This window comes from Microtus pennsylvanicus, chromosome 11, assembly GCF_037038515.1.
Source record: "Microtus pennsylvanicus isolate mMicPen1 chromosome 11, mMicPen1.hap1, whole genome shotgun sequence".
NCBI lineage: Eukaryota > Metazoa > Chordata > Mammalia > Rodentia > Cricetidae > Microtus > Microtus pennsylvanicus.
In genome coordinates this window covers 99,322,416-99,345,857 of record NC_134589.1, presented here as the reverse complement: position 1 = coordinate 99,345,857, position 23,442 = coordinate 99,322,416, and the positions used below count along the sequence as shown (strand labels likewise).

The window sequence follows — 23,442 nt, the reverse complement described above, 5'->3', positions numbered from 1 at the left end:
GACCATGCCCCAATGGGCTGGTATCTCAGCGGCTATAGGCTGGAGGAGCGGGAGGACCTCCCGCAACACTCTAGGACCTCCCCAGTGGGACAAAACCCTGGGTCCCTCCCCCAATACCCTTGGCTTTTCTAGCCAGCCAGCTGAGAGTTTCCTGCAGCTAGGATCCCCCAAATCCAAACCTATCCAGCTGCCATCCAAACTACTAGCCACACCCTGCCCCCAAACCTGCCTATCCTCCTACAACCTCAGTGGAACTCTGAAATACAGCTTGCTCCAAGACTGACAGGACTTAAGAGGGACTAAGAGCTTGCCACACACTGAGGAGATTAAGAGAGAGCACCAAGAGAGCATATCAGGAGAGAAGACCAAGAGAGCAGGCATACAGAGACCTTAGAGGCTTTCTGAGACAGACATTGACAGTACAGAGCAGACCAAGAAAAACTCCCAAACACTCAGACAGCCACAGCAAGGATTGGACCAAGACACAAAGACACTGTCAGTCTCATTTGAAGAAAGAGATAGTTAGTGCCAATGCAAGAATTCCTCTAACAACCTAAAAAGCAACATGGTAACACCAGAACCCAGCAGTCACACAACAGGAAGACTTGATCATGCTAACCCAGAAGAAGTAGAAGAAAATGACTTTAAATGTAACTTTACAAAAATGATGGAGAATTTTATAGAGAAAATGAAAAACTCCCTTAAAGAAATGGAGAAAACAAACAAAAAATTGGAAGAAATTAATAAACCCCTCAAAGAAACCCCCCCAGAAAAAAACAAAGAAAAAACAATCAAACAGGTGAAGGAAACAGTTTAAGACTTGAAGACTGAAACAGAGGTAATAAAGAAAACACAAACTAAGGGAATTCTGGATATGGAAAATCTGGGTAAACAAAGAGGAACTACAGAGACAAGTATAACCAACAGAATACAAGAGATAGAAGAAAGAATCTCAGGTGCTGAAGATACTATAGAGGAAACAGATTTATTGGTCAAAGAAAACATTAAATTCAACAAAGTCTTAACACAAAGCATCCAGGAAATCTGTGATACCATGAAGATACCAAACCTAAGAATAATAGAGGGAGAAGAGGGAGAAGAACTCCACCTCAAAGGCACAGAAAATATATTCAACAAAATCATAGAAGAAAACTTTCCCAACCTAAAGAAGGATATCTCTATGAAGGTACAAGAAGCTTACAAAACACCAAATAGACTGGATCAAAAAAAAAAAAAAAACCAAAAACAAAACACTCTCGCCATTTAATAATCAAAGCAAAAAACATATAAAGAAAGAATAGTAAGAGCTACAAAGGAAAAAGGTCAAGTAACATATAAAGGTAAACCTATCAAAATTATACCCAACTTCTCAGTAGAAACCATGAAAGCCAGAAGGTCCTGGATAGATGTCCTGCAGACACTAAGACCACAGATGCAAGCCCAATCTACTATACCCAGCAAAGCTTTCATTCACCATAGATGGAGAAAACAAGATATTCCATGGCAAAAACTTGGAGCTTGTTTTCTTCTTGGCAAAACTGGCCTTTGGGCAAGGAACTGCCCATACATCAACCACTGACAAAATACATGATGTCCGAACAGGACAAGCAGGATACAAGAAAAAAAAGACTGTCAAAAATTGCCAAGACAGGGTAAGATGATTTTGAAAATTTTCCTGCCCCTAAAACTGATCTATCAGTTACTCTAGGTCTTAGCCAAAGTTGGCTGTTACACATTTTGGAAGTTGCTTGGTTGTACTTCCTGCTTACTCAAGTAAGATAGTTGTAGTTACTTTCCTCTTATGATTTGGCCATGTTATTTATAATACAAGACTTAAACTCCTTTAGATAGGATAATTATTGAAACATTTATCATGTTTCTTGCTTGATATTGTTTATGCTAGTTGTAATTCTAATTTTTATACCAGATATTTGTTCTTATTGTTTATAATTTTGTATTAGGCTTAGAACTTTCTTATTTAAACAAAAAGGGGAGACGCTATAGGAATTCCTAACCCCAGTGGCCTTTAAGTTATCTGCCCACTTGGGCGTGGCCTCTTATACTATAAATGCTGATGCACGCATCCGGCCTCTCTCTTCTGGCTGTGGGATTTGGTTGCTGTTCCCCTGTTCGAGTGGAGGATTGTGATATGTGACTCTATCTCTAAATAAAAAACCCTTTATTATACTCAAAAAAGAAAAGAAAAGAAAGTATCACAAACCCCTGGACAGTGCTGCCTGTTACTCCTGTCATCTCAGCAGGACACTGTGTTCCTACATCTCATCCAACTGGACATGATCATCACAACATATCAAGGAGCCCAGGTGGAAACTGCCTAGGATTCAGGCTCAACACCAGCAGTCCCAAAGGGACAAACATTCAACCACTAGGACCCTGGACTTTCTTGTGGAGAGGCTAGGACATAGTACTACTTTGCTTCCCAAAAGAGAAGCAGGAGACAGAAATTCTATGCCTTTTATAAAGCCAAAAGTGGCCCCTCTGCCAGGCCCACAGACTAGCCTCTCTTCTATCCCAGTGTTTGACTTATCTCCTTTGCACACCAGCTCCTAGAAGACTCATCTCCCTGACCTAAGTTTGCAAGCCCAAGGCTACCTCCTCTGAGAGGACTTCCCTATGTCTCCTCCTGAAACTGTCTCCAGTCCTTCAGACCCAGGTCTTACATCTACAAGTGTGTACACATTTGCTGTTTGTCCCTCATCCCAAAGAGTCAGGACGGAGACTCATTCATTCTGGGTTCCCTGCAGCCAGTACAACAGCAGCCTATACTGTGAAGTGCTCAGTAAATGCTCAAAGTAAAACTAAGCATGCATGAGCCAACAGACACCCATGCTCAGCAGCTGGGCCCTACTTGCAGAAGGAATGACCCAAGTCATTAACTCAGTCATAATCATAACTACCCAGTCACACAGTTTGAGTAAGTAAAGTTCTTACCATCAGTCTATATCCTCAGTTTTCTTTTTGCCTTTTATTTTGAGACAGGTTCTCATTCTGAAGTCCAGCAGGCTCTTGATCCTCCTGCTTCAGCATCTAGAAGAAGTGGGACTTCAGGCCTGCATTATGAGTTGGTGTAGGGGGGTCTTCTATGTGTTACTTTCATTGGTTAAATAAAGAAGCTGCCTTGGCCTTTTGATAGGCCAGCCCTTAGGTGGGTGGAGTAGACAGAACAGAATGCTGGGAGGAAGAAGGCAGTGAGGCAGACACCATGGCTCTTCTCTCCGAGATGGACGGTGGTTAGACTCATGCCGGTAAGCCACAGTCAAGTGGCGATACACATTAATGGAGATGGGTTAAATGAACATGTAAGAGTTAGCCAATCAGGGGCTGGAGACAATGGGCCAGGCAGCAATTTAATTAATACAGATCTCAGTGTGATTATTTTGGGCATAAGCTAGCTGGGAGCTGGGCGGGATGAAAAGCAAGCCCGTGTCTGCTTACAACAATGAGTCCCAGCAAATGCAGCTCTTTAATGTGACTTCTGCCTTGTGCATTGTTAGTAAGTTGCTATATGCTCTTTAAGTTTGCTGAAAGCCAGACTGTTCCAGACTCCAGTATGCTTATTTCAAGTGTTCTCCAAGGCCCTTTGTCTGGGATGAGCTGACCCGTTGTCTATCAGTTACAGGGAGGAACAATAAAATAGCCTGAGAATAAAGATACTGTGCCCTTGAGAATAGCTAAAAGGCCAACTCTTCCCAACCACAGTCACTGCTATTTATTCCACGATATAAAAATGCCTACAAGCCGGGTGGTGGTGGCGCACGCCTTTAATCCCAGCACTTGGGAGGCAGAGGCAGGCGGATCTCTGTGAGTTCGAGACCAGCCTGGTCTACAAGAGCTAGTTCCAGGACAGGCTCCAAAGCCACCGAGAAACCCTGTCTCAAAAAACCAAAAAAAAAAAAAAAATGCCTACAAAAGGAATGGTGTTGTAGAATATTATTTTAAAGTATATTACTTTTGTTTATGCTCTAAAATGTTTGTTTAATGATGCAAAGATGTGTTTGATTAAATAGAATTCACCTTTGGTCAGGAGGCTGAGTCAGCAACGAGCTGTCAGGAAGTGGTAGGGAGGAGCCAGGTGGAGAAGGGTTTTTAAGGAGGGGAGCAGCATTCGGCTTCTGGAGAGCTATGAGTTACTTGCTATTTAGCTTCTCTGGGGAGCAGAATTCCACCTCAACCTTTGAATCTTGAGTTCTTTAGAAGGACAGAGATTTAGTTAAGTTTCCTCCAGAGCTTTGAAAGAGTTGTGCCTGAGGGAATTCCCTCAGGCAGCAGCTCTTGCGACCTAACTGCTCCTGATAGCTGTGGAGCTGGAGTTGCTGATTCAGATGGCCATGGATTAAAAGGCAGCAACAATTTAAAAAAGAGGACAACAGAATGGGAAGCTGGGACTCCTTCATGAAGAGAATGTTCCCCTCTGCCCAGAAATTTCAACTGGGAACTCTAGGCTGTTTCAGCAAGCTTCTTGATCCAGCAGAGTCACTTCTGCTGGATGACTGTATGCAACCAATTTGATGATGTTAGTAACTATCTGCTATTTTTCTTTTACTTGGAAGCCTCACCCGAGGGGATGCTCTGCTCCACCCAGAACTCTCAATGGGAGGCTCCTGCTGGCTACTTCAATGAGGCCTCTCCAGACCTTTTCTGCCGGATATTCAAGTCCTCAATTTGATGTTGCTTTTGTTTGCTGTCACAATTAGGCTACATCCAAGTGGTCTCTGCTGGATGCTGTTAAGTCCCTAATTGGATGATGTTTAGCCATATATCTAATGCATCGTTACTACTTGCTATGGATTCTTTCAATTGTTTGGTATATATTTAATAAATTCTCTCATCTAATGCTGAAATCAAGCTGTAGATAATCTCTAGACCATAAAGAACATCTTTTCGCCAATAAGTCTTCAAAATTTGTTTGCAGGCTACAAGAAAGGCATTCCAGGATGAGGTGTTGAGAGCCCATAAGAGGTCAGCAGCAACAATCTCAAGCCAGTTAGGATCTGCTGATCACACGGCATCAGAATGCTCTAGGAACTGGTTCAATCCACCTACAGGAGAGCTGCACTCCCCTCAGGCATGAAGAAGAACTGATGCCCCTCTGCCACTACAATCACCAGAAAGGCAGGTGTCTCTAGGAAAAAAGCAGGGACCCACTCACCCAGTGGCTGTCCCACAGTCCCCCCAAAGGGAGACCATAGTCAGCTAGGGGTGTTTCTCTGCTCAAGGACTCTGGTACTGACCAATAAGATGTCTGTGGCTTGTTAGAGGTGAGGTGTCTAACTCCTCCCTGGGAACTGTTAACTCAGTACACTTCATTGCAGGAACCATGGCAACCACTGGGAATATACCAAGAGAGGAAAAGGCCCCCCCCACGTACCTCTGCATCAGCATCTGAGTACTCCAGTGGCCCATAGGCTCCACATGCCCTCACCAACCTCATCTCTACTACATATACCTTGCTATAACAGTCACTGTTCCTCCAACTCCAGATATATCATATCTTGGGGCCTTTATACCCCACTTTTGACCAAAGTGTTCTTCCTTTAGGTATCATCATGGTTCCCTCTCTCCTGTGAGTCCAAGCTCACAGGTCACCTTCCTACCACTGAAGGGCCTGCTGTGAACACGCTATTGTGACTTGTCCCATCTCCTCATGGCTGCTGCTTTCCTGGAGCCCATCCGTATCTGCTTGTTGTGATGGTTGCTATGGATAGCACTGTTTCTCTTCCTATGAGACAGGGTCCTGGATTTACTCACTGGTGTATCTCCAGTGTCTAGACTGACACCTGACATGGGGGGAGATACCTACAGTTATCTTCTGAAGAGATGGATAAATACATTGACCTACATTAGAGTAACTCGAAGTTTTGTTAAAAAACTATAAGCACCCAGAGAGGCCACTCTGGTAATAAAACCCAGCAAAGACCCAGCACATACATACCAGAGGCAATAAGTATCTTGATGGTCTGTTCCCACCCTGATCTCTTATTTGAGGTATTACATGGAAGAAGTTGCCAGTGGCTCAGTGCACCATAGAAAGTCCCCATTCAGCAGGGAATGACACTACCTCCAACTGCAGAGCCTCACCAGCTGTGTGGCTGTCCACCAGGCTGTTGCTTCATATCACAGGAAAACACAGAAAAGCTGGCTAGGATCCCCTACCTCACAACTTTGGCCACTCAGATATTCCTTGTTGGACCAGGAGCAGGGCTCTGATCTTCATTCCAAGTCACCATCAGCCTTGGAAGAGCTTCCTGTCTAGAGTCTCAGTACACTAGGACTCCTGTCACCTTCTGCCAGGGAGAGACCCCAAAGCTAAGGCAATGCTGTTTTCCTTGATACAAGGTGCACTCTGACTTTATCTTTAGATCCTCTTCTTATAGGATGTCCAGGAGCTGGAATTCCACAGTGACTGCACAAAAAAGGCCATTCTAAGGTCCAATTCTCTTGTGAGAAATGTATGTGATTGAGTTAATGTCTTGACTCTAGAGGTCTGTTTGTTCCTTTTGGTATTCATAGACCTCTCCCCAAAGCCCCTATGTTCCTTGAAGTTCCAAACCCAGCTGGGAAGGCAAACTCCTACAAAGGCACATAATGGGACACCCAAATTCCAGAGTGGCCCTGTGAAAGGCCCAAAGACACCCCAGGATGGTCAGTGACACTCTCAGCCAGCAAGCACATGATCCAGAGAAACCAGGCTCCTGATTCAGATGCTGGGCCCTCCACACCTTATCCTGGTGGAGTTTTCTGCTGAGCAGAGAGCCCAGCTACTAGGAATGGTGGGAGCGACAAAGAGATGTGTAGCTAACATATAGGTGCACATGCATGCACTCATGACTCCAGGGAATCAATCAGGTACCATCCCAAATGGCTCACCTGACACAGAGATAGTCAATGACAATTTGAGGGTGAAACCTGTTCTGTCTCTTAGCCCATATTCTGAACTCCCAGCTAGCCAGTCTGGGCACATACACTAGTGGTAAAATACTTGGGCCATCTAGAGGTGAAACCTTGGTGGTTAAGTTGGAGAGCTCAGAGAGAACACTGAGGGCTGAGCTTACTGTCACCAATGGCAATGTTTAGTCTTGGCGGCCTCTATTACTGTTGTCACTGTTGATGCTTCTCCCTTTCAAGCCTTTGCCTGCTTCTGAAGTGCTTCCCCAGGTACCTGCTAAGTATGCTTCAGTGTGGACAACAACGTGCCAGCCTATCCATGCAGGTAGGACCCAAATAAGGGATGAGGTTATTGGACAGCCTCATCCACCATACCCACACTAACTGGTGCTAGACTTCAGAACAAACACCACACACAGCAAGGGATGCTCACTACAAGGCCATGCTTATTACTCGTACAGACAATGAGAATGAGACCTAGAGATGCAGACAAACTCAAACTGTGACACCTAGGACTTAAGGTACTGCTGCTGTTCTACTCCAGAGCACCTGGCTACCTCTGCATGTAGCATGTGATTAGCACAAGAAACGGCTCACTCTGAGGCTCTTCCAAACCTCACAGGATGAACTCAAAAGTGACTCCCTGATCTGAGTCTTTCCAAGGAAGCCATGAGAACTCTTGTGACTCTGCGACCTTGCCATCACTGCCTCACTTATTCCTGCACTGAATACCCTTGAAGCTATCTAGTAAGCCATATGACAGCACAGGTCTCTGTGCTCACAAGGGTGGGAAGCCAGTGAGGTTATAGGGTACATGTAGAAGGGTCGCAAAAACTAAGGAAGTTGTGCCACTGAAAAAGATGGGAAAAGATCTCTTTCTTCAAAGTACTCTGCCAGGCATGGAGGCACGCAAGGTAATTTTAGCACTCATGAGGGTAAATTAGAAAGATGATCAACCTAAGACCAAGCAGGCTGTGCTACACAGTAAGTTAAAGGTCAGCCTAGACTATACAGCAACACTCTGTCTTTGGGTGGCAGGAAGCACCTACAGGTAATGAAGCACATCTCCAAGTTCAACCCATATCCACTCTGCAAACATTCGAAGAGACTAGCTTCTTGGACATGAGCAGTAGTTTAAATGAGAATGGCCCCTCACAAAGACTCATACATTGGAGAACAATTTAGGAAGGATCGGGAGGTATGGCCTTATTGGAGAAGGTGTGTCAATTAAACGCTTTCTTTTATAAGTTGCCTTGGTCATGTTGTCTTTTCACAGCAACATAAAAGTAACTAAGACAGCATGCATCCTCTGAGAGGAGCTGCATGCTCTGCATTAGCATCCCAGAGAGATCTGGTCCTCAGCAGGAGCCATATGATGGTAATGCACAGGAATGTCAATTAGACATTCACATGCCTATGCTGATGTGTGTTAAATTTAACCCTAAATTATAGCCCTTCAGAATAAGTCTGCTTTTGTCCAATTTTGGTTTGGGTTTGTGAGAGTTCTGCTGGTAAAAATGAAGTAATACCAGTAACTTATCTACAAATTACAGGAAGGAGAAAGTAGGGTAAAAAAGACCAAGAAACTTAAAACGGGTTTGATCAACCACATCCTAGCCAGGCAGGAAACAAGAGGAGACTGTTCTCATTCACAGGGAAGGAGGACCATTTGCACAGGACTTTGATAAAAAGTCACAAATGATGGTCATCTTGCTAGCTGTTCCAGGATTTCCAAATGCAGGCATCAGAAGGTAGGGCATTGATCTCACACCCACAGAGAAGCCAGCTTCTCATGTACCAGCTCCTTCAGCCACTCATACAACCAGCGGGTGTATCTCCCACAGTGGAGGCTGGACCTCTACCCCAAGAGGAGGCCATGAAAAAAAAGGACATACCCCCTGAGTATGTCCTCACATCCTCTGAGAGGTGTCCAGTAACCATCTGCTCTGTGTTTTGACTTAGGCTGCAAACCAGGGCTTGTTGGCAGTGTCCTGCTTTGTGGCCAGGTATTGTAGTTCTGAAGGCAATACCAAGGGTAAAAACAGAGACAATCTCTCTGTATTATTTCTTACAACTGCATGCAAATCTACAATTACTCTAGTAAAAAATGCCCTCTAGCAGTCTGCACGCTCGCAGATGAATTAACAAAGAAAATGGGTATAAATAAATAATTACTGAATGATTAGTCATAATGGGACATTTACATAATTCCTTTCAAAGTTCAAGGAACATTACAGAGAAGGCAGGAAAAATAGGAGCTAGAGGATGGAGTGCTACGCTATGGAAAACTATGTCCCACACATGACATGGCCACTCCACTCATGAACTCATAACTGCTGTGATGACTGCATAAGACCTGACCACTAACATTCTGTCATGGAGTTGGGGGACGGGGACTCACAAAGCCCCACTCCTCCCTGATGACATACAGGTAGTCAGTGGTAGCTGAGAGGAGAGGCTCCAGCTCCAAAGGTCCCAGTCCCCTATGAGGACTTATCGGCAATGATGTTCTAGGAAAGGCAGAAACACCTTCAACAGCGGCATAGCCACAGTAAGTGGCCTGTGCTCCTCTATGCAGCTCTACTGAAACTGGTATTAGGGAAATAAAAACAGAAAGCAGAAGGGGAGCTAGTTGGAAAAAGAATGCAGCCCATCAGGAGTGAGATGGGGCAAGAGAGTCAAAAAGGGGTTGAATATAATAAAATATTTTATATGCATGTATGAAAATGTCAGTGAAATTTGTTATGTATAATCAATATATGCCAATAAAAAATGCAAAATTAAAAAAGAAAATGGGTTTATACACATATTATTCGGCTTTTAAAAATCTAAGCAATTTAAAAATTTAAAAATTTAGCAATAGATAGTAAAACCTTGATGAACCTTGAGGACATAATTCTACAAGTAGTAGAAAGAAATAGGTAAAGAAAAGAAACACTACATGGTTCCACTTCTTTACGAGGCACCTAAAATTATCAAACTCATAGAAGCGAGGGTGGGATGCTGTCTGCAGGGAGAAGGAAGAGGGAAGGGTTCAAAAGGAATAAAGTTTCGGCTTAGCAGGTGGCTCTGAAGCGCGAGAGAACACTACAAGAGCCTACAAGATGAATGAGTTCAAGAGATCTGACATGAGGTAATTATTGGTCTGTTGACAACAATAATGCATCATGCATTTAAAAGCTTGATAAAGGGCTGGGAGATGGCTCAGTCAGCAAAGTGCTTGCCATGCAAAGACCAGGACTTAAATTTGAGTCTCCAGCACCACACTGGAAACAGGCATCATGTTGTGTACCTGTACTCCTAGAACCGTGAGGCAAACAAGACACAGTTCCTGGGAGCCCACTACCCGCCAATCTAGCTGAATCAGTGAACTCTAGGTTCAGTGAGGGGCTTGTCGCAAAGAAAATAAGAAAGTGGAAAGCCCTTTAATCCCAGTACTCAGGAGGCAGAGGCAGGTGGATCTCTTTGAGTTTGAGGCCAGCCCGGTCTATAGAGTTTCAGGACAGACTCCAAAGCATCAGAGAAACCCTGTGAAAAGCAATGGAGGAAGACATATGAGATCAACCCCTGACCTCGGCATGCACATGTACATGCTCACACATACACACTCACATATTGGCTAAGAGGGTGAAACTCATGTTAAATGTTCTTTCCATAAAGTAAAATAACCCGTGAAAGCAGCACCCCAAGAACTCTGGGTTTATCTCTTGCAACCCCAGAGGGAAGACATTCTGGGAAGAGCCTGGGCAGCTATTCTGGGGTTTGGAAATAGTATCACACACACTATTCCAAAAAGGCCTAAGACATTTTAAACTGTTATTAATACAAACGAAGTGCAATTAGCTGCAGACTGGGTGGGGACAAGGCAAAATAACAAACATGTCTCTTGGGGACAGCCTCTGAGATGGTTCCTGCAGAAATGTATGTAACAGGGACCAGATTGCCTAACCATTCACTAGTCTCCAAAACTCTGAACTCATAAGTAAAACTCTATGCTGGTAACTCATAAGACTTTCTTTTTTTTAAAAAAAATTATTTATTGTACATACAGTATACATGCATGCCTGCAGGCCAGAAGAGGGAACCAGATCTCATTACAGATGGTTGTAAGCCACCATGTGGTTGCTGGGAATTGAACTCAGAACTTCTAGATGAGCAGGCGGTGTTCTTAACCACTGAGCCATCTCTCCAGCCCATAAGACTTTCTTTTGGTCACTTCAAGAATAAACCAAGAAGCCTGAGGACCAGGCTGTAATCTAGCTGGGCATTTGCCTAACACTTGGGATCTATTCTCTTTGTTCTTACTTACAGTCTCTGGAACCCAGCTCACTTTCCCTGGTTTCTAAGTGGAAAGAAACAACTTGCTCAAGGTTATCCAGCTAGTAGAAGGCTGGACAGCTGGCTGGCGCTCTGCTCCTTGTGCTGCATTGGTTCTGCATTACTGCATCCATTCAGCAAAACCTACTTAAGTAGTTATAGAAAAGTCTGAAAAGATGGCTCAGCTATTAATAACATCTCACTGATGCTCTTGTAGAGGTCCAGGGTTCAGTTCTTAGCACCCATGGAAGGTGGCTCACAACCACCCATAACTCCATCTCCATGGGACCCAATGTCCTCTTCTGGCCTCCACAGACACCTGTACACACATGTGCACACAAAAGCCTTCCATCTACAAGATCACATTGCACTCATACATGCAGGTGGACAGTACCATTTCTACTCATGTGGGCCTCCTGCTGGAGCACCAGTAATGGAGATAAGACCTCATGAAATAGTCCTGGTACAAGATGCTCCCTGCTTCTCTCAGATGCCTGCAGGAACTCATGCCACTGCCTGCACAACTGCAGATATGATAGCAGCCATAAGCAACTGAACAGGATAAGACCTTTGAGGAGCGGGGTGTATGGTCCTTTCCAGGAGTGGACATGCTAAGGTCACAAGTGGATTGGGAAAGAAGGAACAAGTTGGGACAGTCTCAGGTAGCATGGGACTCAGAACACCTGAGCAGAGAAGTAGGAGGGATGACATCAAAGCATTGGGACAAGCAGTAAAGAGTCCAGGAAGTCATTCCCGGCCCCAGATGTTTCCCTTCCTTAGTGTGCAAAGTGCAAGGCTAAGCTCTGCAAAACATAACATGGCTAGACATACTTAGTCCATCGATTTTAGTAATTACCCCAAAGTCAAGAACTTCTGCTTCTCTGGAAACAAGATGACTTGAGAATGACTTCAGGCTGGATGGGACAGCAGCTGTGCACAAGGAAAACTGTCCAGATTGCTGAATTGGTATGTTCTACCATTCTCACACTGGACCTGCATCCCTCACAGGTGATCACTACCTAGCCTCTAAGGATAAATATGTCTTAGATAGGTAGTTCTCTCAACTCTCATTCCGTCCCAGAAATACTGCCTTGTACACACAACATCTAAGGACCACAAGTTATCCATTTAGCAACACCCAACTGATCAAATGGGTTGCTGATGCTGGACTCCAGATTTTCCTAGGTGTACATCTGAAGACTCTGACTAGATTCCCTGTGTCTCAGACATCTTACACATCATCACTTATGTATAATAAAATATTTTCTTACTTCAGAGAAATACAAATTAACAAAGTACTTCTTCTTATCAAAATGTAGACATGACTTACAGAACTTCTGGGAACATCCTGCGCAGGCTTTGTGTATGTCTCAGATAGATCGCCATTCAGAATAACTTCAGCCAGAGAGTTCACCAGTGGGGCGTGATGGATAATGAGGAAGACCTGGTGGAAGGGGGAAGATGGGATATACACTGAGGAGCTCAGTCCTCCACTCTCGTCCTTCCTGATTCAAATTACCCAGGCTGAGGATGGGTCCCATTAAGGAGAAAGCAGCTGCTCAACTCTGAAGGACTCCCCCCTCACTCCCGCCCACATTGCCTGTTTGGCTAGCTGTTCTTTCTTGGGAGTATATCAACATCATCACTGCACAAGTGGAGCCCTGTGGGAAGGCAGCGGCCTGGCCAGTACACTCCTTCCTTTCTGTGGCATGCTAGTGCCAAGTTCCAGCATAAGACCAGTCAAGTATTTGTAAAGAGACATGATGCTGAGATTCCAACACTGGAATTATCCCAAGCCCTGGTGTGGGTTTTAGCATGCTGGGTTACAGCAGTGTTGTAGGTGGAGGCCACAGGACGTAAAGTAGAAAGTTCTGGATGTCACCTGCCTTACTGCCTCATGCTCAGAAGAGTGACATTAGGAATCAGAGTGTTCAAAACTGACCTGCCAAGTTGGCCTAGACAAACCCACTACCTTGTTTTAAAATGTAAAAGGGGGCCAATGAGATGGCTCAGCAAGCCGGGTAAACTGAGTTTAATGCTCACAATCCACAGTAGGGGAGAACTGACTGTTCTCTGACCTTTACCTGCACACCATGGCACAGGTGCTAACCCTGCTTCCTGCACATACATGCTAACAATAAATTAAAAATATAAAGCAATATATGCCAATAGATGTAGTATAGTGTGTGGTATATTCACCCTATACATGGATCCCTGGCAGGTGAATAGATCCTAGCAGACAGATCTCCTGACTATGGACAGATCCCTGCCCGTGGATGGATTCTAGTCTGTGGATGGATTCCTGCCTATGGAGAGATCTCTGTGGGAAAATCTGCCTGTATACAGATCTCTGCAGATAGATGGATCTGTGGGTGGATGGATCCCTGCAGGCAGACAGGTCCTTGTAGGTAGTTGCATGTCGTGCTCATTTTCCTAGCTCTGAACCAGAAGCCTGGTGGGAGGGATCTCCACAGGAGAGATGTGGAAGAAGGCCCAGGCCAGGCTATCTGCACCATGTTCTTATGAGAGGCAGCTTAGTTTTAGGGGATGGCATCACTTGTTGTACTAAATTACTGACACTGATGTGAGTTTTCATGGAAGTTATGCTGACAATATTTGTAAGCATGCATCAATTTTAAAGGGATGTAGATGCTTTTACAATGTTTAAACTGGGCTTTTAAGTTTTCACACATTTAAACTATTTTATAATTAAGCCAAATTACATAGTAGGGGAGGAAGGAAGAAGGGCTAAAGATTTCTTTTTTTTTTTTGAGACAGGGTCTCACTATGTAGTACTAATGGGCCTGGAACTTACTATGTAGACCAGGCTGGCTACAAATTCAAAGATCAGCCACATCTTGAGTGCTGGAATTAAAGACATGAGCCACCACATCCAACTAAGGCTCAAGACTTTTTTGTTTTACATTTATTTATTTTTGTGTGCATGTGTGTGACCATGTGAGCACTGTGGCACGTATGTAGAGATCAGAAAACAGATAGAGGGAGGGGATTCTCTTATTCTACCATGTAGATTCCAGGTTTCAACTAGGGTCATCAGACTTGTCCTCAAGCACTTTATCTCTTGAGCCATTTTGCTAGCCCAAGATTTTGAGTTTAGAAGAGATCTATTTAAGGGCTATGAAGTCAAAGGAACAATGAATTAAAGTTGTGTTTTGAGAGACACTGAAAGAAATGATGAGTGGCTTGGGTCACCAGTCCTTCTCTAAGACAGCAAGAGATGCTTCTCAGAGAAGAAGCTGAAGGAGCAGCCACAGGAGTTGGTGACCATGTTCCTCAGAGGAAAACCTGCCTATGTGATGCCCCAACAGCTGGTGAATCATAAGAATGAGTTTCTTGGTTGGGCTCCTGTGGCTGAGCAAATGAGTTTGGATCCTGCCAGACTCCCAGAACTCCCAGCAGGCTTGCAATGAGTCAGCACAAAAGTCTGCCAGGAGAAGCTGTCCTGTGTTCAGGCTGGTGGCACAGAGGGGCCTGAGACACGGCAGACCTCAGGCAGAGCTCTGAGCAAATAGAGCCTTCATAACAAGCAGTGGCCAGCTATACCAGAATCCAGTCCATCTTCCCACTGTGGGAAGATGGTAACTGGATTTCTTCTCAGGCCAGCAGTAGCTAGCATTACCCCAAACTTGAAACAGTAGGGGGTCCAAGTAGAAGGAAATCTCACTAAAGGGAATCAATCCTGGTACCATGGCAGACATGGGAACAGAGCTCTAAGCAAACATCTGGCTACTTGACAGCTGGGTAAAGTAGTCCACAAATCTGGACTGCGAGCAATAAAAATATTTCTAAAGTTATGTAACTGGGTCGCTATGGAGTTTTTCCCCTTCTTGTAAATATTACATAATTATAAGATGTGAAGGAAGAAACAGTTGTTTAAGGAGGGAGGCAGGCGAACTAGCTCAAATCTCAGGTGATGGCTGCTCTAAGATCCCTTTGGAAGGTGATCTGGAACCAGAAATACTACAGCCCCTCTGCAGACAGCCCTAGCAAGGCTGTGCGCTGGGCCACAGCTGTGAGAGTGCATTTGTCCAGCAGCTGGGGTTCATTACTTCTAAGCACTGTGAACAAAACCACACAAGCCCACATCTCCAGCTGTTTGGGAAGCCTCATCTAGAGCCAACAGCATGGTGCCGGGCATCATCTCCCTCTACTTTCCATCTTCCACCATGAGACTGAGTCCTACTCTGTGTATGGAAAACAGAACATCCTTTTCCGTGTTCGGATTTTATTTCAAGAAAGGGGCCACAGAGCTAGATCAGCACCCAGGACATCCCACAGGACCCCGTCTGTGTAGGAGATGCTGGAGATGGAATAAACATACCTGGGAGAGAAGATAGAGGGACACCGGCAGGCTGATCTTTGGGCGCTCTCCTCCCTAGTGAAGGACAGAGGAAAAAGAGGTAGCTCGAGTCATAAAGGCAGACACTGAACACAGAAGACCACAAGTCCTCCATTCAAACACTGTGCTAGTCAAAAGCCCACTCTGGGTAGACAGGTGCAGCGTGATCCAGTTCACATGGAGGCTAGCCTTTCCCCAAAATCCTGCCCCACACCCTGGTTGGGCAGCTGAGCCAGTGCAGGAGCTCATTTCCAAAGTCACAGAACGCTCACTCCCCAGCTGGGCACTGAGGGCCCCAGAGGACAGGGCCCAGGCCTATTTCAGGAAGAGCCCTTCACAACACAGGTAAGGTGGGAGGGACTTGGGGCTCTCTGGCCTCAGAAAAACAAAACAAGTATACAACAAAGTCAGCTCCTTGTTTGCCCTCAGCTTTAAGATGGCATGTCAGACCAGTCCTATGGCGGGGGGGGGGGGGGGGGGGGATCTTAGGATCCAGATCTCAGTAGTGCTCTCTTGGAGCTGCTGCAGTGCGGGTCAAGACTCATGACCTCTTCTCCTGTATTACTTATTGACTGGAAGAATGCCCACGTTCTAGGTACAAAAAGATGCCATGCTAATGAGGTGTCCCTGCAGGGAGACAGCTGGTGGCTCTGCTCCTTATGAGGCCTCTGTTGGCTGCATCTGTGTCCCTGCTCCCTCTCACTCCAATCTTATCTCTGAAGGGACAAGCAAGGCTGCTCTCCCTGACGTAACTTTTCCCTTAGGGATCCTGGAACCAGTCACTCATGGCATCACCAGGAGACAGGTAGAATCCCCTTCCTAACCTAAGCCCACTGAACCAGAACCCTTGAGAGCAGATAGTATCCTAGAAAGTCACCATCCCCTACCGTATCCCTTGCCCCTGTGGAGGACTCAGAGGACCTTTCCCTGAGCATGCTCCAGCACTTTCTACGCATGTCACACAAAGGTTCTAGTGCTGCCTGATAACTGTCTGAGGGTAAACTCCAGTGAGCACCAGAGAAAGCTGGGGGAACGGCAGCACCTCTGGGAAGGGCGCACGGGCACTGATTCAAGGGTCCCTCGTTTCCTTCGGATACTGGGGATCTTAGATTTCTTGGCCACTTTCTCATCAAGAAGGGAGAACCAGTGGGCTCTGAAAGGTCTTTCCTTGGGATGTGAAGCTTTGTTGTAGACTCCCTGCAAAGGCTGCTCCAGCCGAAGGCAGCCCTGTCCCTCCCTCTCAGAAGACACTGCAGGAGGCAATGGCCAGCTGCAGACTCACCTTGTCCGGGTTCTCCAGGGAGTACACATAGAGGGGCAGGAAGAGCCTGTTGAGCAGGTGGTCTGTGAGCACATCGTTGAGGAACTCACAGTTGATGATCAGGATGTCATTGAGATAGTGTAGGTGGTCCAGGTGCTCAGCCACCAGGTCACTCAGTTTTCCCCGATTCCGGTGCCTGTGAAAGAAATGTTCCTTTCAGTCCAGAGGTCAAGGTTTGGGGCCTTCGGCTTAAGCAGAAGACACATGTAGAGATACATTCACTCACACACCTGTTAGTTAAGCTTGTCAATCAGGTAAGCTAGTGTAGGTATGGCCCCTGATGGGAAGACAGATGAAAGAATAATACACAGGACCACTGAAAACATTTGAGAACTTCTGGGGCTCTTTCTCCCAATGGCCTTTGCAAGGTACCCCACAATTGTGGGGTAAGTTAAGCAAAGAAAAACAGTGCTGCCCTTGTAGGAAGCCACTGCACAGGAGTATGCACTGGCCAACACGGTGAGACCCTCAGACCCACAGATGAACAATACTAAGGGAGCCAGACCAAGCCAAGTGCTCCAGAGGACAGGAATGGTAGAGAAAGTGGGCCTTACTTTGCAGGTTCAGCCATCACATGGCAGGGACATAGAACAAGGACACACACTCCTCCTCAAGTCTGCTGGTGACTTCTGGGATCTTGCAGCAAGTAACACCTGTGCTGCCTGTGTTTTCAGGGTGCAGCCAAAAGGACAGAGTCAAAGCAGCCAGAACTAGACTTTATTTCTTCCAAAGCAGAAGGTGGGCAAAGAGCACTTAGTTGGGAAGTAGGGGCACTGTGTTTGCATCAGCATCACTACTATTCAAGTTATAGACGGTCATTTCAGAAGACAGAGACTTGGAGGATAAAAACCAGAGGGGAAAAGAGCTCCAATGGGGCCATCACTAGTGTGAACACCCACTACTGACATTTGGGACTTACCACCTGACAGTTTGGTTTGCATGTTTTTCCCCCTCCCCCAGTCAATCTAAAATGTGCTTCATATCCTTGTAGGAGTAACGTGTATCAGGTAGGTAAGTTATAGTAGGCTCAGATTTGCTTGCACATAATTCAGGACAGTTATTCCATACTATAACCACCTTCACTAGACACTGACAACAAAGTCACACTGCACAGCCCAAACATAATGAGAATCTATGAACCACCCCACCAGAGACTCAGAACACACACACAATGTTCCATAATCCTCCCTTACGATACCATCAAAAACTGGCTTTAGAGGGTTTTTAATATACCTCCCTTTTTGATGTTTTCCTGTAGAATTTTACTGAAGCAATAACATGGGTGGATTTAATGGCATTAGTCAGATCTGACCCAGCAGCTCCCCAACCCAGAGAAGGAACTGTGCACATGACACTGGGGACTAAGCCTGAAGCCTCATGTGTGCTGGGTACACGTTCCACTGCTGAGGTACATCCCTAGCCCTCCTTTCAGTTTACTGTGGGACAGAAGCTTACTAAGGGGCCCATGCTGGCAACCTTGAACCCACTATGTAGGCAAGACAGGCTTAAGCCTCCTGAGTATCTAAGATGGTAGGCTTGAGCCTCCAGGCGCAGCGGAGGAAACCTTAAGCACTGGTTCTTTCTGGAGGTAGTCCCTCCTAGCCTTCTATGAAACCCGCACTGACTTTCATTCTGTACCTCAGCCCTTTCAGATGCTGCTCACCGACTCCCCTTACCACAAAACTCTGACTCTCTATTGTCCCCCACAGTATTTTGGAATAACCAGAACTGCCATCATCATAACTGGCCACTACAGATCTACAGACTACGAGTTCACGGCCTTCCCTGAAGCACATAATTTTTTCTGGAGGACGGTGCCTCGGTTCACATCTAAGGCTGTGATCCACATGGGCTCTATTTTCCAGAAAAGCCCCGTTAGCTCTCCCTCACCACCCCCCGTTTCTCTAGCCTTGCTTCTTTCCCAGTGTTAGATTGCACATGCTGCCTAGCTCCCCTTGTTCAGGAGATCTCCTCTCTGGATCCTCCAATGTCCTGACCCCATCTGAGTATACTTCTTACTTTATTTGGGGCAGTGGTTCTCTGCTGAGTGTGAAATAATGTCAGAGGCATTTCTGGTTGTCCTAACTTGGAGAGGTGCCATTAGCCATAATGGATAAAAGAGGCCATGCAGGCTGCTAAACACTCTGCAAGGCAAAGACAGAACTACAGCAACGAAGTGCCCAGTTCACAGTCAACAGTGCCAAGACAGAAAAGCCCGATGTGGAATTTCAAGTCACCACCACCATCTTAAACTATTTTTTACAATTTTTCTTGAGATATGACTTGCTCACACATTTCTCATATGGGCTTTTAACATTTGTTTTTGTTTTTCTTGAGATGCTAGAAATGGAACTCAAGGCCCCAGCAAGTACTCTACAAGACCCCATGTATGTTCAACACATCTGATTTGAGAACACTTTTAATCTCATCTGCCAAAAGCTCTGTACTTATCAGTAGTGGCTTTCTGTTCCCGCCGCCTCAGAAACACCCCCTCCTCCTGTACCCCAGCCTTAGGAAACCACTCATCTACTCTGTCTTTAGATTTGCCTCTTCTGGGCATTTCCGTGAAATCACAGGTTGTGTGTCCGATGCCTTCACTCAGGGCAATGTCTCTGAGGTTTATCCACATCATAGCATGTGTCAGCACTACAGACATAAACTGCATGGAGAGAGCACATTTTGACTATTTTGTGTCTGTATCAAGGGAGGGTAGAGTATATATGCATGTATTTGTGTGCAGGTACACATGTGATGTAGCCTTGGAAGTTAGAGGACAACCTCAGGTGTCAGACCTCGGGCACTGACACCAGGAAGATGGGGTATCTCACTGGTCTGGAGCTCACCAAGTAGGCTGGCTGGCCAAAGAGCTGCCAGGGGCTCGCCTGCCTCAGCCACTGTATCCAGCATTCTCATATAGGTTCTATAGGTAGAACTTGGGTTCTCAAGTCTATGCGTCAAGTGCTTTAGTGAGTGAACCATCTGCCCAGCTCTACATTTTGGTGATTCACACGTCCTCATCTGATCAGCAGCCTCGTAGGCCCAGCTAGGAAAGTACTGCCACCAGTCTGTGTGGCACATGGAAAAAGTTCAGATTCCCACTGTCCAAGACAGGTGGTCTGAACCTTCTGCCATCTGAAGTCCCCACTCTGCTTGCCCAGGGGTCGGTACTGCTCTCCTCTCCACTTCTCCTGGATGGAAACAGAACACTCCCTTCACCACCCTGTTTTCTGAAGAGACCACTGGAGCATTACTTACTCCTCATCGGTCTGCACACAGTTGTCAAGTTCGATCACGTGGCTCCCAATGAACCAGACCAAATTGGAGAAGTACGGGACAGCGGTTTTGTCTCGGATGTAGTGCAGCATGGCCTGGTTATCCACTGAGAAGATTCACAGAAGAAGAAACAGTGAGCTACCAAAATAACTTAGGGAAAATCTTAAAAACAAAACACCCAAACAAACCAAAAACCACCACGAAAAAGGCTTGCTACCATCTGAGACTCTCTGTCTTTCCTGGAAATACTTGGAAATGCTTATCTTATTAGTCAAACAAAGCAGTGTTGGTTCTATTTTCTCAACTAACACTCTCTATTATTCTTGTTCTAATTGCAGGTAGCACTAGAGAGGCTACACATCAGCAATGGGCAAGACCTGACTACACTGAGAATGCAACCCTCTCAAAGCAAGTCTCCTGGGTTTACTCGTAAGGCCAATTCAGAAAGAGGAAAACCAGAGGTTAATAACTTACATGACACTGGAATAAGGAACAGGAATCGGCATTGGAGGAAAGGCAAAAACAGACAACAGTTAACAGGGTTAGGAACTGGGAAGGTAAGACAGCAGCCCAGAGAGACAGAGCCTAGGCAGGAGGCATCTAAACCAAAAGACACAGTTAGAATAGAGCAAGAGAAAACAGAGTGCATAGAGCAATGAAACCGACAGCGCATGAGCAAGGTCGCAAACTCAAAAGTCTGCCAGGTCAACAGTTGCACATGAATGAAATTGGGAGGCTGAGAGTGTAAACTGGGGAGTCAGACAACCCAGAAAGGAGCAGTTGCTCAGCCTTTGACCACTTCCCTATGGAAGTGTGAGCCTAGAACAGCCAAATGCACATCTTCAGGACAGAAATTACACTGGGCAAAAGCTCCAAATTTTTAAATATGTGCAATTATATATATGCTTCTGTTGTTGTTGCTGCTGCTGTTGTTACTGAGACAGGCCTCGCTATGTAGCCCTGGTTATTCTGTATATGTTTTCCAAGCCCGTCTGAGGACTGGTATGGGTCAACAGACCCTCAGTTTGCGACCTCTGGCTGGACCCATTTAGGCTCTAAGAAAGGCTCTTAAATTTAAAGTAACCCAGGGCTGACATCTTCCCCTGGTCCCCGACTAGGCATCTCAAGTAACAAAAAAAAGTCAAAGACCTTTATGGCCAAGAAATGGAGGCCCAGCTCTACTGTGGTCACTATAAGGAAATTAACCAGGCTTTGGGCATTGTCTTAGAGGAGCAGTTCCAGCTCCAAAAAACCTGCAGCCAGCCGGTATGCTAGCACAGGCAGGGCTCCTGGGAAGAATCCCTGCTGGAGACAGTATGGAGCATTTAGTATGTCCTGAGACTAAAGAGGAATTTTGGTGGTTGGCTGGGAATACAACACTGCCCCCTGCTGCTTGTGATGTGAAATGCTCTCATGCATATTAAAGATAAAATATAAAAGTGTAATACAGTATATTTTATAAGCCAAAACACAAAAATTGAAGCCAAAAAAAAATTCAAGACAGTTTTGCTTCATCCACCCATTTCATGGCCACTCCAAATCCCACACAGACTTCTCGGGTATCCTGTGTGGCAGCAGCAGGGAGCAATACTAAAACATGTAGTACAAAGATCTCCATAAGAAATAGTGAGATGCCTGCAGGCCTACTGTGAGACAAGCAGCCATGGCTTATACTAGGCAATCTCTCCAGTGACTCAGGAACTGTACTCAGGGGCATGAGAGCCAGCACGTGGCCCAGCACCTAAATCCGAAGGCATGAGGAAACTGACCTTTGTAGACATTCAAGGTGATGGTTCTCACAGCAATTCGAACCATGCTCTCGGGGTGATTGAAGAACTTGATGGCTTCTGTGTACAGTGCAAAGTCATTGGTGTGCTAAAACAGAAAGTGGACCCAAAAGTTACAAATCACAAGACAGGACTGCCCTGAACCTTTCTGAAATTTGTCAGACTGTGATAAAAGAAAAAAAAAATGATGTCACCATGATGGGAGGTGAGGAAGCCAGGACAGAGAAAAGGGTCCACAGAATGTCATGCGGTTTCCTGATCTGGCCTATCACCTTTAGCTATGTGAGGAGGTATTTCCAAGCCCATTTCTTCATCTATAAACAGGGGTAACAGCCTTAGCCTGAGAAGACAGAGCACAAGTGGCCTGGCAGTGTACTCTGCTGCCATCCTGAAGCCCATGTTTCCACATAGTTCAAGGGCCCAGCTTAGGAGTGGCTCAGGCGAGGCATGGTGGAGATGCTCTAGACCAGCCCTCCCTAGATGGAGCTGGAGGCTCAAAGTAACATCTGTCTTATAAATGCAATGCCATTTTGAGGACTGGCAGTCGAGTATGAACCTAAAAAGTGACAACGACCCTGGTTCAGACTGAAGAGGAAAATAAGCCCACCTCAAAAACAAACACCTGGGATGATCTGCTCTTCTAGAGTCAAGGCTTCTGCCCTCCAGCCACAGCTCAGAGAGAACCTGGACAAGAATACCATGGCCCTCCTTCTGCTCTGGGTTTTCTTCCACCTAGGAGAGCCTTTGGGTAAAAGTTGTTCCCTGGATGTGTTTCCAACCACCTACTGTGTGCCAGAGATAGGACTCTAGTGTGTTCATTTCTCAAGTGCAGACATGTTTTGTGGTCCTTGTCTAGCATTTCCTCCAGAGAGACTACTGAACCATGAAAATCAAGGTTTGGACTGTTGCCATCGCAATGAGGTTTGATGGATGATAGATTTTGCCCAAACAGAAGAAGAAGAAAGGTGGAGGAGGAGGAGGAGGAGGAGGAGGAGGAGGAGGAGGAGGAGGAGGAGGAGGAGGAGGAGGAGGAGGAGGAGGAGGAGGAAGCAGCAGCAGCAGCAGCAGCAGCTTGAGATTGTTGTCTGACTTCAAAAACAGGCACTGGGCAGACCCCAAACATGTTCACCACCTGTGTCCCACTCATGCTGTTCTCACCCACAGAGAGGTAGATCATAGCTGTGTGAGCAAAGAGTGTGACAGAATAGGTGTGTGACTTGTGAGGCTGGTCGCAGAAAGCAGCACTGTTTGCTGTGTCTGCTGTTGAGGTACTCACTCTAAGCAAGCTGACTGGAAGGACATTTGGTCGGCCCAGGAAGAGGCCCTAAAAAGGAGCTGTGGTCTCCCATGCACAGCCAGCATCCGTTAACCACCCTGACAGTAAAGTAGCTCCTCCAACCCCATTCCAGATTCCAGGACATTAGTTCTTAGGACACTGTAAAACAGTCCTACTAAGTCAATCCTAAATCCAGACATAC

General features: G+C 45.8%; 1 protein-coding gene across 8 annotated transcripts in view; it reads right to left on the bottom strand.

The window, feature by feature from the left end:
* The window catches only part of Clec16a (C-type lectin domain containing 16A), a 218,684-nt gene that overhangs the window by 168,404 nt on the left and 26,838 nt on the right, over positions 1-23,442 (bottom strand). For 7 of the 8 annotated variants that reach the window (XM_075942026.1, XM_075942027.1, XM_075942032.1 and 4 more), the window contains exons 5-9: positions 21,947-22,052; positions 20,160-20,283; positions 16,866-17,040; positions 15,566-15,619; positions 12,554-12,667 (exon numbers count right to left, since the gene is read on the bottom strand). In XM_075942026.1, the coding sequence (XP_075798141.1) occupies positions 12,554-12,667; positions 15,566-15,619; positions 16,866-17,040; positions 20,160-20,283; positions 21,947-22,052 (573 nt within the window). Of the gene's footprint in view, positions 1-12,553; positions 12,668-15,565; positions 15,620-16,865; positions 17,041-20,159; positions 20,284-21,942; positions 22,053-23,442 lie in introns of all 8 variants that reach the window. The other variant, XM_075942033.1, reaches the window with a different exon arrangement.